The following is a 16,783-nucleotide window of genomic DNA, read 5'->3' as shown; positions in this document are numbered from 1 at the left end:
CTAAAATATTGCATAAAAATGGATCTGGAATTAGATTAAACAACTTAGAAGCCCTTGAAATAAAAAAAGCAGTTAATAATAATTTAAATATAATAAATAACCAAATTAATTTATCTGATAGTCCCATATTAAATTTATTCCGCCGCTGAAACTGTTATTTCCTTCCCCCCCCACCCTCCTCATCATCCTTAATAATTTGTCTCCACATTTTCTATTTGCATCTCTTTCTATCTGTTTTGTATCTCTTTCACTCATTGTTTTCATTTACCTATATTTATATGTGCCTGTATCTAATTTGCTTTAGTTGATATTTAGTCCTGATGAAGCTTGGGACAAGCGAAACCCGGTTGGCTATTGTTATTAATTCAAAAATAAAGTGGTGTCTTACTAAGTGTATGTTTTTTTTAAATAAATAATAACTAAATGGTTGACTGGCTTGGGGAGGGTGGAGTCTGAAAAACTATTAAATAATGTCACTCAAAATTATACATGGTTACCTATTAATGGCTCATTTAGTAAAAACTTAATATATATTCAATTTTGATAAAAAAAATTTTTTTTTTTAAAACAATTTAATTTTACAGAATAATTTTTTAGCAATTTTAACAGCATTTGGTTCCTTAGAACAGGCAATCTGCCTAGCTAGGAACTAATATCGACCTACAATTCATAATAACACTTGCACTTATTTGTCATATACTTATACAGATATTGCAATATTACTATCTCGTCATTTTTGCTATATACATGTATCTAATGTAATGTAACAAATAAAAATATTCCGAATGGTGGTCTTACAGCAGGGCGATACTTGGCGTGCAAGGCTTGGGTTGAGAGAGGTCAAAAGGTCTGCCACAATCAACCTCTCTCGATCCGGCCCGCCACGCAGCGGGTGGGCCGGCGCATCAGCCGCCAAGATCTGAACACACCTCAAGTCACCGGCTGTATCTACCACTTGGGTTAACTTATGCCAGAGATGTTGGTAATCCAATTAATGGTTTCCAGGGTGGCGGTATCTATGCCTCCTCCCAAATTGCATAAACTGCCCTCTAAAGATTCCAATTCGTTTGTCAAGATAGGAGAATGGATGAATGGACTGGGGGTATGCCCTTACCGTGAAAGCCTTATCGCAATGTTCACACTTGTGGCAGCGTGGTCGCTCGCGCTGTGCGTGGCTGCTTGTGCGGTGGTGGCGCAGAGCGCTGGCCGTGTGAAAGGACTTGGGGCACGCGGGACAAGCGTACGATGCGGATCGCACGTGCGCCGACTGCACGTGCTCCACCAGGCGCGGCCGAGTGGCGTAGCGCGCATCGCACTCGTCACACGAAAACCTGCAAACAAACAAATATACAATACAGAGAGACTGTTCAGTTTAACGAGTTTACGGATTACCGGTACTTATTAATGTAGTTCAAATCGGATAATAATAACGGTGTACCTGAGTGCGCTGGGCAGTGCGTGGCGACTGGAAGTGGTCAAGTGCGTGGTCAGCGAGGCGACGGACTTAAAGCGCACGTCGCACTCCACGCAGTAGTGCGCCTGGTGTGCAGAGTGCTTCAGGGAGTGCGCCTGTAGGGCCGTGGAGGTCACAAACACGCTTGGGCACACAGGGCACGCAAAGGGGCGCACTTTCGTATGCACACGCCTAAAACCAAAAACATCGCAATTATAATATCACACAAGTGGATAGAGTGCCAGCTAGCTTACAAGACGTGGAGGTTCCAGGCAGTGGACTGTGCCAAGTGGCGGGGACTCCAGTCACACATGTAGGGGCGCAGATTGCAAGCAGATTGAGTGCCAGCTAGCTTACATGACATGGAGATTCCTGGTGGTGAAGCAGATTGAGTGCCAGCTAGCTTACATGACATGGAGATTCCTGGTGGTGAAGCAGATTGAGTGCCAGCTAGCTTACATGACATGGAGATTCCTGGTGGTGAAGCAGATTGAGTGCCAGCTAGCTTACATGACATGGAGATTCCTGGTGGTGAAGCAGATTGAGTGCCAGCTAGCTTACATGACATGGAGATTCCTGATGGTGAAGCAGATTGAGTGCCAGCTAGCTTACATGACATGGAGATTCCTGGTGGTGAAGCAGATTGAGTGCCAGCTAGCTTACATGACATGGAGATTCCTGATGGTGAAGCAGATTGAGTGCCAGCTAGCTTACATGATGTGGAGGTTCCTAGCGGTGGACTGCGCAAAGTCACGAGGACACCTATCGCACTTGTAGGGGCGCAGGTTGGCATGCAATTTCTCGTGCATCTTGTGACTGTGCATGCACCTGAAAAGACAGGAATTCGTTGTAATGTTTATGGACAATTTTATAAAATCTCTTAGGAAAGGAAAAGTCAAAAACGTATTAAGGTTTGTTATTTGGGGACATTCATCTAAACTTGATGAATTCTAAGAATCCTGTAGTTACGTCCTATGAAAATATTGTTGCCTGCAATTATTTCCTCAAATGCATAGATGATGTGACACGGGAAGCAATTGTTAATGGACGCGTAACACGTTCGTGTATAGATCATATATACGTTAGGTACAGTAACGGGCTAAAGCAAATGGACTCGCTATCAGCGTGTGTACGCGAGATAGCTATAACCGTTAATAATAACCTTTCCCTTACTGTGCTAAAAAAATCCACGCGTTCCGGTGCTGTGTGGTCAATACACATCTCAAAATAAGCGATTTAATATCGGAAAAATATGAATATTCACAGCTACTCGCTTATGTTTATTATATTTTATATCAAAAGTGATAATAATTGTAATTTAATTGCTGAAAACATGAAAAAACCATCGGCAGATGTTAAAAAAACGTGCGAGGAGTCCACATCTAACGACGGCCCGCGACCAACTGGCTGGCGGCTAGCAGTGCTAGCACACACACAGCTATGCAGTTGTAGGTATCGATGGTCTAAATAAAAATACAACTGCGGACATGTGGATTTCTCATGTTCCCGCATAGCGAACTAAAGCGAGACATCAATAGCGTGTCATTTCCTCGCACACTCTTCGCGTAGCATTATCACACAGTTGATTGTATTGGTGTATTTGTTTCTGATTTTTAATTGAATTTGAAAACTATGTAAAAATATTATTTTTTAATTCAGTGCATAAATGTATAACGGAGGAATACCTAAAATCTGAACCCAGAATTTATTATATTTATAGAGTTATTAAAGTTATTAGAAGCAATGTGTAGTAAATACACACAACAGATAAGGAAAGGTTAAAGATAAATTCAAAAGTAGTTTTAATGTTTATCTTTGCCTGTCACTTATCACTTGACAATATTTTATTTAAATAGACTTATTAGACAATATTATTATTATTATATTATTATCTTGCCTGCACTTGAAAAAGATGCAAGTTGAAAAATACATTTCTTAATTAAACAAATACTTTGCATAATATACCAAAAAAAAATGGCTTCCAAAAGAAAAAAAATCACAGAAACATTACTACAGGACTTCTCGAATTATATAAATAATGAATTAAACTATAAAAGGCATAAGTTAGTATTATTTATCGATAATTACAGAGCGTTTGATACAATTTATCTGCTAAAAATTATTAATAATTTTAAAGGCAATTGGAATCAGAGGAAACCTACTAAATTTGTTTAAAAATTATTTATTTATATGTGTATAAATGTTAGAAAAAATGAGTGGGAAAAAAAGTGTGCTGGTGTCCCTCAGGGATCAATTTTGAGACCCACGTTTATTTGTATCATAAAAAGTATTTTATCTTTTTTTCTATCATGCGGAAAAATGTAATTTTTTGACGTTAGAAAGAAAAATAATAATTCTTTCCATTTTGCCTAAAATTACTGGATGCCACTAATAAAATCCTAAAAATAGCCAAAATAAATAAGGCAACGTTTCGGACAGAACTGCAATGCTGTCCGAAACGTTGGCTAAAGAAGGAGTTAGCGTAACACGGCATAACACCCCAAAAACAAATAACAAAAATACTTTTGGCCATGAAAATCTTAAATCATATTTAAAATGAATAAGTATATTTCGCCCCGCTATCGTAACAAACAGGTGAACATTAAAAATGATTTTTTATTACACGAACGAGAAAAAAGTGAAGTGAGGTTTTTTTACGAATCAAACAAAACGAATGTGTTTTTTAAATATCGAGTTCTGTCAATTTTTGTATGGTTGGAGTAAAAATTTAAGTAAACATGTGGTTAGCGTTTCGCTAACATTTTTCACTTCTTCTAACATTCACATTTGCATCATAGATTCTCCTTAACCAAACCATCTAAGCGTACCTTTCTTAATCTTACTTATTACGCTTACATCAGCCTTGCACTCTTTACGAATCTCCACATTTCTCACACGAGCATACATCGTTTCACCGCAAATACGCCTCAGGGAACTCATTTCAACAGCATTCACTTTACTTTCATCCTTTCTCTGCCAGCTCCATGCCTCACTGCCATATATCAGGGTAGGTACCAGCACTCCATTGTAAACTGCTAGCTTCGCTTCTTTGGACAATGTTTTGTTAGCACCAACTGCGTTCCGTCCTTCATTAATGGAGTTACCTGCATTTCCCCTTGTTTCAATATCTCTGTCAGCCTTCCCATCTCTCTAGAACATACTTCCTAAATACACAAACTCATCTACCTGCTCCAAGTATTCCTCATTCACAACTTTACACTCTCTCTCTTTAGACATGCTTGCATTCATCATTAACTCATTCTTCATACTTACTTCGTTCATCCTAGACACGAGAGACTGTAGATCTTTCGTAATGTTAGCAATCAGCACCGCATCATCAGCATACAACAGGCAACATGCTTTCAGATTACTCGAATTCGCACCCAATCCCATCTCTTTCAATTCTTGCATACAATTATCGATGTATAGATTGAACAACCACAGTTACATTACGCAGCCTTGTTTAAAACCTTTTTTGTGATTTCGAAACACCCTGTAAAACCACCATTCACCCTAACAGATGCAACGCTTCTCTTATACAGAGACGCAATTGCCTGAGTGAGATTCGTATTCATTCCATTGACTTTCGAAATTCGGAATTATAACATTATAAACATATTTGCACGAAATTTGTGATAAAATGACAAGCTAGAATAACATTAAGATAAGTTATTTTCTTGCCAAGTGAAAGAGATATATTTTAGAAAGCTATTAGCATTTTTTAAGCTTCAAAATACCCTTAAAATCGAGGTAGGTGCGGATATTTACAATCAAACCCACAGTAAATTTCTTGGCACACAGGGGATTAAATAAAAAATTTATAAATTAATCGATGAAAGAACATAGCTGACTTGCTGATCTTGCCGCAGACACTGCAGACAAACGTAAGGGTGTCGTCATCGTGCAAGGCCGAGTGCTTGACGAAAGCGGGGCGCGAGCTGAACACGCCGGGACAGCGCGCGCAGGCGTAGCGCTCCGAGTGCGTGAGCAAGTGTCTGCGCAGAGTGCGCGCCGTGGAGTAGGCCAGGCCGCACAGCGTGCACGGCAGTCCTCCCTGTCAGAACACAACAAAACTTATATTCACATTCAACTGAACAAGTGTCGTATGTATGAAAGACAGCTACGGCGCTAACTATACGTGCGGCAAGGTACTTGTCACTGGGACGGATGTATAACGGGTCACAAACTATTATTTTCTGATAAAGTTTTTGAAAATGTTAAATATTTGATTATATTAAACACCCGGAATTGACCGATAGCTATTAAAACTGTTTCATACGTTTATGTTTTCAACTAGATCATCATCTGGAAGTTACCCATGCAAAATACTAGTCTTGGCAGCTATACAACAAAACCAACTACATATATATAATGATAATAACATGAAATCCAGGTATCATTTCGGCGAGCTGGAGACAAAATACTAGTCTTGGTAGCCATACAAAGAAACCAACTATATATAATGATAATAATATGAAATCCAGGTATCATTTCGGTGAGCTGGAGACAAAATACTAGTCTTGGTAGCCATACAAAGAAACCAACTATATATAATGATAATAATATGAAATCCAGGTATCATTTCGGTGAGCTGGAGACAAAATACTAGTCTTGGTAGCCATACAAAGAAACCAACTATATATAATGATAAAAACATGAAATCCAGGTATCATTTCGACGAGCTGGAGATAAAATACTAGTCTTGGCAGCTATACAACAAAACCAACTACATATATATAATGATAATAACATGAAATCCAGGTATCATTTCGGCGAGCTGGAGACAAAATACTAGTCTTGGCAGCTATACAACAAAACCAACTATATAATGATAATAACATGAAATCCGGGTATCATTTCGGCGAGCTGGAGACAAAATACTAGTCTTGGCAGCTATACAACAAAACCAACTATATACTATGATAATAACATGAAATCCAGGTATCATTTCGGCGAGCTGGAGACAAAATACTAGTCTTGGAAGCTATACAACAAAACCAACTATATATACTATGATAATAACATGAAATCCAGGTATCATTTCGGCGAGCTGGAGACAAAATACTAGTCTTGGCAGCTATACAACAAAACCAACTATATAATGATAATAACATGAAATCCGGGTATCATTTCGGCGAGCTGGAGACAAAATACTAGTCTTGGCAGCTATACAACAAAACCAACTATATATACTATGATAATAACATGAAATCCAGGTATCATTTCGGCGAGCTGGAGACAAAATACTAGTCTTGGAAGCTATACAACAAAACCAACTATATATAATGATAATAACATGAAATCCAGGTATCATTTCGGCGAGCTGGAGATAAAATACTAGTTTTGGCAGCTATACAACAAAACCAACTATATAAAATGATAATAACATGAAATCTAGGTATCATTTCGACGAGCTGTAGACAAAATACTAGTCTTGGCAGCTATACAACAAAACCAACTATATAAAATGATAATAACATGAAATCCAGGTATCATTTCGGCGAGCTGGAGATAAAATACTAGTCTTGGGAGCTACACAACAAAACCAACTATATATAATGATAACAACATGGAATCCGGGTAAGGAGACAAAATACGTGGCCATATTTTTCGGGCCAGAAACGTTCAAGAATGCTTTGAATTATCTACGACTTCAGTCGTACGTTGAATGCCGAAGAGAGCATATTAAAATAAGCAGAACCTTCGCAGAAAAGCAAAGTTCGCTAAAGTGGAACGGTTTGTTTGCGGCACGGTCCACTGTGGGACGTTTCCACGCATGATAAATGTCTATTCTTGAACGAATTGCCAGGTGTAGTGACGCCAAAAATGCTGTCTCAAACGTTAGAAATAAGGAGGTAGTGCAACACGGCATAATACCCCAAAAATAAACCATTATAATACTTTTCGCCGCGAAAAACTCAAATAGTATAATATTTATTTGCACAAGAGTCCCAACTGCTCCCAACCGTTTGGATCCAATCAGACTATGCCATCCCCGATTGGGGTATGTGTGAGGCTGATGGTAGTGGAGAGGGGAAGAAGATGGAGAAAACTAAGGTGGGGGAGAGTACCTGGCTATTCAGACCAGGTCAACAAACAAGTCTAAAGCCATCTCAAGCAACGTTTCAATTCTGAACGATGGTCTCACACCAGGGCAATACTGAGAGTACCTTTTACTCTGAAACGTGCCGCAAGCACATTATATATTTTTTTATAAATTTAATTTAGATTAAATTTGATAATATTATTATTAAGTTCTGCAAGTGTTTTAGTTTTTTTATTATTGTGACAGCTGTTTCGGCTTACAAGGCCATTTTCAAACTGTGGTTAGTCCACATTGAGACGACGTTTTTATACTATTTCAAATGTAAATTTTGAAGGTGCATACATTGATTTATTACTGGTTACACCGATGACATGATCTATTGTTGGTTAAACCAATCTATGTTTTCCCCTCAGTAAATGGTAATGGGTTCTTAATTATTTACTAATGACTTTATTGCTATGAATTATTTGGGTGCATTATACTGCTTGGGTTTTGTGAAAATACTAAGAAGTGGTGAGTAAATTATTTTCCGTACTTTATTAATTAGTGTTAAATTTGGGTCATTCGTTCGTTTATTGATTTCTAATTGTTCAAGTAAATTTAATCTAATGCCCTTTTTTTCTATATGCAATGGTTTAGGACCCTTGTTGTTAAGTGGGGTATGATTATTCACCAAGAGATGTTCTGCGAATTTTGAGGATGTGTTTTTATTATTATAACATCGTATATGTTCTTGGAATCTAGTTGAGAATGCCCTCCCCGTTTGTCCGATGTAAGTGGCGTTACAATCGGCGTGGTCACATTTTAATTCATATATGCCACTGTTGTTGAGTATAGGGATTTTACTTTTAGAGTTTTTAAGGCTTGTTCCTAAATTATTGTTTGTTCGAAAAGCTATATTTAAACCACATTTTTTAATTTCTTTTGCAATTTTTTCAGATATCGGGCCGAGGAATTCGAGACATGCAAATTTTTCTATATTTTTGTTATTTACCGGAAATATTAAATTGATTTTATTTTTATATTTCTTATTTTTTATTATTTTTTCAATGTTATTTGCCTCATAGCCGTTATTAATCGCGATCGTTTTTATCGTTTCCTTTTCTTTTCGATCGCGATCGCGATTAATAACGGCTATGAGGCAAATAACATTGAAAAAATAATAAAAAATAAGAAATATAAAAATAAAATCAATTTAATATTTCCGGTAAATAACAAAAATATAGAAAAATTTGCATGTCTCGAATTCCTCGGCCCGATATCTGAAAAAATTGCAAAAGAAATTAAAAAATGTGGTTTAAATATAGCTTTTCGAACAAACAATAATTTAGGAACAAGCCTTAAAAACTCTAAAAGTAAAATCCCTATACTCAACAACAGTGGCATATATGAATTAAAATGTGACCACGCCGATTGTAACGCCACTTACATCGGACAAACGGGGAGGGCATTCTCAACTAGATTCCAAGAACATATACGATGTTATAATAATAAAAACACATCCTCAAAATTCGCAGAACATCTCTTGGTGAATAATCATACCCCACTTAACAACAAGGGTCCTAAACCATTGCATATAGAAAAAAAGGGCATTAGATTAAATTTACTTGAACAATTAGAAATCAATAAACGAACGAATGACCCAAATTTAACACTAATTAATAAAGTACGGAAAATAATTTACTCACCACTTCTTAGTATTTTCACAAAACCCAAGCAGTATAATGCACCCAAATAATTCATAGCAATAAAGTCATTAGTAAATAATTAAGAACCCATTACCATTTACTGAGGGGAAAACATAGATTGGTTTAACCAACAATAGATCATGTCATCGGTGTAACCAGTAATAAATCAATGTATGCACCTTCAAAATTTACATTTGAAATAGTATAAAAACGTCGTCTCAATGTGGACTAACCACAGTTTGAAAATGGCCTTGTAAGCCGAAACAGCTGTCACAATAATAAAAAACTAAAACACTTGCAGAACTTAATAATAATATTATCAAATTTAATCTAAATTAAATTTATAAAAAAATTAAATGGAGTTCTACGAATTAAACACAAAAACAATAAATAAATACATTATATATTATTTTTAATTTGTAAATTGTGGAGTAACACAAAATAAATAAATAAAATTTACTTGCGCGCGCCGGAATTCGAACCCGTGACCTTTGGCTTGCTAGTCGAGAGCCTTATCGCTAAACTCAAACTTTTCTTTACTCAATTTGGGATACGTAGTTAAGTTTTTTACGCAGCCAGCAATTTGCGCACCATTTTAAAAAGAACTGTTAATTGGTAAGCAGATTATATTTTCACGCACTAAATGGTAATATTATAATGCGAGGTGCCACACAGAATTTTGGCTTTTTAAGAATTTTCAACAACTAGTACCTTTAAAAAAAATGTGTGGTAGAATTACTTCTTTTCTTTTTTTGATACTGATCGTTGTGTAAATATTATTTTATTCATAATTAAGTATTGATCTAAAAACGCTCATTCCAAATGGTTCCAATTGACTACAACGTCATTATGAAGTAGAAAACGCCAATGACTGGTAAGATGCTGCCACATGTATAAACAAAAACGAAAGAGTCGTTATGCCAGCAAATTGGACAAGAGACATTTTAAATAGTTAAATACAATATTTATTTATCATTTATTCGTCATTTTCGTAGAGAATAAAAAAAACTATTCTGTAGACCGGCAGGCTCGAGTCTTTTTTTATTTTATTTTTTTTAATACATGTTACATTTTGAAATTTTTTGAAATTTACTAAAGTAGATATAATGAATCACCATACTAGACGGCTGCCTGTTTCATGGTGACCAATTGAGTGTAATTACTTTGTATGAAATATGAAATCTAGTGTAAACATATGAAATTAGTAACTATAGATGAAGCTAAAATTTTGGAAAAATTGTAATAAAAAGTAGAAGATAGAAATTAGAAAGGAGAAAGAAGTAAATTAGCATTAGATTGTAAAAATGTACATAATTATATATATAATTTTTAATATGTGTGCATGCAAGCACACATGTGTATATAGCAGCAGACATACCTATTATACATACATACATACATGTATACATACACCCACATGACGCATCCTCACGCATATAAACAATATATACACCTCTATCTGAGTACTTGGAATAGGCTACTAACACTATAACAATAACACATCAAAAAATCCCCGAGCGCTTTCCTGAAACTGTCGTATTTGGCTATTGATTTTATTTCTAACGTTAAATTATTGAATATTTTTGGAGCAAGAAAGTTAAATTGTCTTTGTGCCATTGAGGTTTTTATTGGGGGAATAGTATAATTGGATTTGTTGGAATATCTTGTATTATGGGTCGATTCAAAAATATTTTCTGGCGTATGTTTGAATTTATAGTAGGAGGATATGTTTTTGACGTATAAGGATTTTATGTTGAGTACTTTGAAGTCGTTAAATAAGTCCTTCGTGGGGTGAATATAGTGTACTTTGTAAATAGTCCGCATTATCAATTTTTGAGCTTTAATTAATGGATCTAATATCGTGTTAGAGCATCCTCCCCAGACTACTATACCGTAAGATATAATTGATTGGCATAAAGAAAAGTATACCGTTTTTAGTGTATTTTTATTTAGAATATTTCGTAATGACCTGAAGATATATGCCAGTTTCCGTATACGGTTTGTAACATTTATTACGTGATCTTCCCATCGTAGTTTATTGTCAATTATTACACCCAAATATTTAATGGAATCTACTCGTTCTAGTGGATTGCACAGACAACTAGAGTTATCTCTACAAGAATGTATTTTTTTGTATTTTTTAACCTGGAAACGGTTCCAGATTCCCGTTATCGGAGAAAAATTCTTCATGCAGTTACTTTTGTAACAGGTTCCTGGTGTCGGGAAGGTTTATTCGATCTCTGTAGCGAGAATGAGATTCGAGCACGGTCTACTAAATTAATAAATCTATACAATAACAAAGTACGTGTGGCCGCACCTCCTTGTGTTTGTCCATGTGCTGTTGCCAACCAAACTCGGTGACGTAGTGTTTGGCACAGGGCTGGCAGCGATACGGCGCGGCCAGATACTTGTCGCTGCGGCGGATCTGCTCGAGCTCGGCACGCTGCTGCTCCGGCGACAGCTTGATGATGTCGGCTTTGGTAGGGTCAAACGCGTAATACACCACTCGCGAAGGCTTCACTGCAACAAATAACAGGAATGTTTAATTATTCGGGCCTCGATGATATAATATCACCGCTTGACATTCAATTTCTAATAACATCGGCGCTGAACGTATTTGGAGACAAGGGAAGGAACCAAGGAACAATTTATTGCCATAAAAAAAAATCTCGATTCCCGATAAACAAAAGCAATTCACCTTGGTTGATTTGTGAAATTTTACACACTTGACCTGTAAAACATGAGGAACACTGTTTAAGGCAAAGCTTAATGCTAAATCACTATTTCGATTAATCTTTATAACAAATTGGTGTACATCATGAATACCAAAAAATTTGCTTTAGATAAATTGAAGGTTTTCCTATCGCTTCGCTTGAGTGGAAATACAAAAAAAATAAAAAATTACTCAATAAAAAATATAAATGTAAACTACTAAAAAAAAATTTTTTTCAATACAAATGTATGAACGCGTAAAGGAAACAACTTTAAAAAAATACAGTATTATAGCTCGGATTATCTGTGACAGTTTCACTTGATTAACTTTTTTGCTTTCTTATAAAATTATTTACAAAATAAATAAAAACCAGTTTTGTGCTTGAAATCGAACATTTCTAGACTCCGTTTGTCAAGCGATTTTAACACCTATTACCTACAGTATAAGGTATACCAAGAATATACACATTTTTGGCTTGTAGCTTCCTCTTAAGTCTGATTTCGAAAAACTTTGTGTATACTTTTTTTAGCTAGTTGTTACATATTTTAGAGCAAAAACAGAACATTTTATCTAAATCTGTATATTATTAAATAGGTTACATACCTTTAGTGCGTGACGCAGCCGTGCTTCCTTCTTTATCCACAACGTCTGTTAGTTCGTTCTTCAAATTTATCTCTTTTTCATCTTCGTTCTTCAAACTTATACTTTTATCCTTCTTCGCCGCTTTCCTCCCGGTTTTCTTTGCTTTTGTTACAGCTGCAGCATTGTTGACTTCTCCATCTGAATTATCCTCTTTAGTGATATCGTTGCAATCATCGTGTTCCATCTTGACTTCGATCGGTTGTTGAGAATCGCAACTGCCTGCCGCTTTCACGTCTGTTTCAGTCCGACAATCATTGTTTAGTTTTAATTCGTTCTTTTGTTGGTTGCATTCTTCATTTTGATATTCTATTGAGACGATCTCGCTTTTGACCGTGGTATAATTTGAGTCCGATTCATCCAATTTCGGGTGATTTGGTTCGATGTATTTGATGTCGAAAAGTGGATCGTTATCGCAGGATATTTTGTGAGGTTTTCTGTACCGGTGGGAGTATATCGTCAGGTATTGTTGGCCAGTGGAATTTGCGCAGTTATCGAGGCATTCTACGGTCAATGTTCCACTTTTGAAAAGCATGTCCGTTTGGCGAAAAGAAGAATAAAGATCGAACAAAGCCTTGGAATCCATCTAAAAATAAACAAAATGCAATTTTTTTTATGTGAATACCGCACGAGAGTCCCAATTGCTCCCAACCATTTGGATCCAGTGAGACTATGGCATCCCCCGCTGCGGTATGTTGTGAGGCTGAAGGTAGTAGGGGAAGAGTAAGGTGGGGGAGTACCAGTTTAACAAACATGTCTAAAGCCATTTCAGGTGACTGAGAATATCTTCAAATCTGGAACGTGCCGCAAGTATATTACATATTATTTTTAATTAATAAATAACACAAATACATCAGTCAAAATATAATTGTGAACGCCGGGATTTGAACCCACGACCTGCGGGTTACTAGTCGAGAGCCGTACCCCTCGACCGCGGAGACCGTCACGTTTGACCTCGGGATGCCTTAATAGTCTTACTGGTTCCGGCAGGGGAGCCATGTCGCCATCAGGTTGGGCGGCGTTGTGAGGCGGATTAAAGTGGGGGCTGTAGGAAGGGATTTATTAATGCGGGTCTTGAAGAGAACTGTGAATGTGTGTTCCGCTCGTGTATGTCGAGTTTCACACACTTGCGCCGGGAATCAATGCTTTTAGCTTCTTAGAGCAGGCTCCATTAAAATACCTGTAGAACAGACTCAGCATGCCCACATTTCGTCTGTGCATTACAGATGGCAATCGGTCTGTTAACAATGGATTGTCAATCAGATGTGCCCTCCTTTGCAAAGAATCAAATAGGTTTATCAAGTATTGTGGGGCCCCAGCCCAGAGGTGGCTCCCAAATTCATGGGCGTACTTCAGATTTGTACATGGTTAGCAGCTGGTTACTATTGGAGAATCTGTTAGCCCTATACAAGATGCCCGTTTCTTGAAATCCAGATTTATTATATATATATGATTATACAGCCCCGATACTTCGCTTTAGCTGTCTGATATACTTCTATATAGCCCCGATACTTCGCTGTAGCTGCCTGATATACTTCTATATAGCCCCGATACTTTGCTGTAGCTGCCTGATATACTTCTATATAGCCCCGATACTTCGCTGTAGCTGCCTGATATACTTCTATATAGCCCCGATACTTTGCTGTAGCTGCCTGATATACTTCTATATAGCCCCGATACTTCGCTGTAGCTGCCTGATATACTTCTATATAGCCCCGATACTTCGCTGTAGCTGCCTGATATACTTCTATATAGCCCCGATACTTCGCTGTAGCTGCCTGATATACTTCTATATAGCCCCGATACTTTGCTGTAGCTGCCTGATATACTTCTATATAGCCCCGATACTTCGCTGTAGCTGCCTGATATACTTCTATATAGCCCCGATACTTCGCTGTAGCTGCCTGATATACTTCTATATAGCCCCGATACTTCGCTGTAGCTGCCTGATATACTTCTATATAGCCCCGATACTTCGCTGTAGCTGCCTGATATACTTCTATATAGCCCCGATACTTCGCTGTAGCTGCCTGATATACTTCTATATAGCCCCGATACTTCGCTGTAGCTGCCTGATATACTTCTATATAGCCCCGATACTTCGCTGTAGCTGCCTGATATACTTCTATATAGCCCCGATACTTCGCTGTAGCTGCCTGATATACTTCTATATAGCCCCGATACTTCGCTGTAGCTGCCTGATATACTTCTATATAGCCCCGATACTTCGCTGTAGCTGCCTGATATACTTCTATATAGCCCCGATACTTCGCTGTAGCTGCCTGATATACTTCTATATAGCCCCGATACTTCGCTGTAGCTGCCTGATATACTTCTATATAGCCACGATAACCGTAGCCGTCTGATATACTTCCTCCAAGCATTTCATCGGATTCTTTATTGTGGAGGGTGCTTCCATCAAATTGCACCAGACAGTCATTGATCTCCCTCTTTGCCGAAAACAGACACACTTGGGTTTTTTTTTATAAAAGAAATATTACCTGTATCTCCTTAACCTCCGCGTGCTTCCGCACCCATTTTAGTATCGCCCCGCCAGTCTCCAGACAATCCTTTTTAAACTGAACTGCACGACGGAGTTTGGTACAGCAAGAAAAGCACATCTTGTAAGGAACTGTTCTTTGGGGGAGCTGGAACAACATAAACATAAGCGTTGTTAATTATTACAGTGTACGCCACTACTCGAGTCTGACGGTGTCAAGTACTACTTAGTACACAGTGTCAAGAGCTAAGGTACCTAGGCCGTCATAGAACATACTGGAAATTTCGACCGTTGCTCAGCGTTACGGGTGGCAATGTTTGTAGCCATAGCAACAATAATATTCGGGAACATTCTTAGGTGCAACTTGAATCGTATTGGCACCTTATATAAGCGACAGCGGGAAGGTACTCAGTCAGTCTATACGCGCTAATCAAAATAACTTACTCCTTTCGCACGCGATTACTTAAATAATCCTTGCTGTAATATATCTATTATAAAATATTACATGGTTTATTTTCAACACCGAACACATCTTCAACCTTCGCAACAGCAGAATAGTCTCTATAATCACGACAGTTAAAAACCGAGCCTTTTTGGTATAACGAATTTTCAGAATACTGAAATCTTTTGAGAGTTTGACGATTTCCGGAACTTTTTAACGTAATACAGTGGAACCCTCTTAAGAGGTTTTCCAAGGGACCGGCAAAAAAAAACTTCTTAAGCAGGAAAACATCTTAAGAGGGTTTTCAATTTTCTCTTAATTTTGTATCAAATTGACATCCAATCGAAGGATTTATAAATATTGTAATTGTATAATAGGTAGATGAAATAAAACATATGTTTCGTCTGCTTGCTACAAAAAGTTCACTTTAAGTTGATTTTAGACAACAAAAAAACTGCCTACTTATACCAAATAAATGTAAAGAAGATAAACTAACTTAAAATACCAAAAAAAAAAACTAAAATGTTTATTACGAAAAGGGGGATGAAAGTGAAATGTAACAGCGCAACCACCAACCACGAAACGTAAACCCAAACTAAAAGTTTATTTTCATTTTCATAATAAGGAAAGATGTCTAAAATATTGACAAAAAGGATAGGAAAAGATGACAAAAGTCAAATGTTTCGTCCTAATGCTAGGTCCCATTTAATGTAGAGTGTCAGATTAAGTCAATTTTACAAAGTGTTAAAAATTTACAACAGTCAAAAAATATTAGTATTTTAGAGATTTCCCCGACACAGCAAAGTTATGCGATAATGGGCTCTAAAGCCTGTAAAGGAAGACAATTTAGAGTCCATTATTTCATACATTCTGAATTTGGAAATTCCCGTTGGACAATGGACAATGCTTGTTGATAATGGCATTTATTTTGCCAATATTAGACAAAAGTGGTTTTATTTTGAGACTGCATAACAAAAGAAACCCGCATGGCCAGGACGCGAAGATGCCTATGTATTTACAAAGAGATCAGCTATGGCGTCTAACTACATAGATGAAGACTATGATGTTGACTTTAAGAGAACTAATAGGTTAGACCAATGGACGGAAGAAATGGTAGAAAAAAACAGTGAAGTGGGAAGTTTTATATGTGTGCAAGTTAATATACGATCAATCTCTAAATATTGGGATGTTTTACATGCTAACCTCCAAAATTGTTGGAAAAATATAGATTTATTAATGTTATGTGAAACATCTATAAAAAGTGAACAAACTTGTCTTTTCGAAATTCCAGGTTATAATAGC

The 16,783-nt window shown here is 37.0% G+C and overlaps 1 protein-coding gene across 1 annotated transcript in view; it reads right to left on the bottom strand.

Moving 5' to 3' along the window:
* The window catches only part of LOC149416472 (uncharacterized), a 33,100-nt gene that overhangs the window by 6,839 nt on the left and 9,478 nt on the right, over positions 1-16,783 (bottom strand). The window contains exons 2-8 of the mRNA XM_089641712.1: positions 15,041-15,187; positions 12,504-13,125; positions 11,505-11,707; positions 5,305-5,507; positions 2,168-2,281; positions 1,439-1,645; positions 1,115-1,331 (exon numbers count right to left, since the gene is read on the bottom strand). Of these exons, the coding sequence (XP_089497838.1) occupies positions 1,115-1,331; positions 1,439-1,645; positions 2,168-2,281; positions 5,305-5,507; positions 11,505-11,707; positions 12,504-13,125; positions 15,041-15,187 (1,713 nt within the window). The remainder of the gene's footprint in view (positions 1-1,114; positions 1,332-1,438; positions 1,646-2,167; positions 2,282-5,304; positions 5,508-11,504; positions 11,708-12,503; positions 13,126-15,040; positions 15,188-16,783) is intronic.

Source organism: Hesperophylax consimilis, chromosome 17 (genome assembly GCF_061612785.1).
Source record: "Hesperophylax consimilis isolate HC1 chromosome 17, BYU_Hcon_1.0, whole genome shotgun sequence".
Classification (NCBI taxonomy): domain Eukaryota; kingdom Metazoa; phylum Arthropoda; class Insecta; order Trichoptera; family Limnephilidae; genus Hesperophylax; species Hesperophylax consimilis.
Note: the sequence above shows the minus strand (reverse complement) of the source record. Positions and strands in the feature narration are given on the sequence as shown.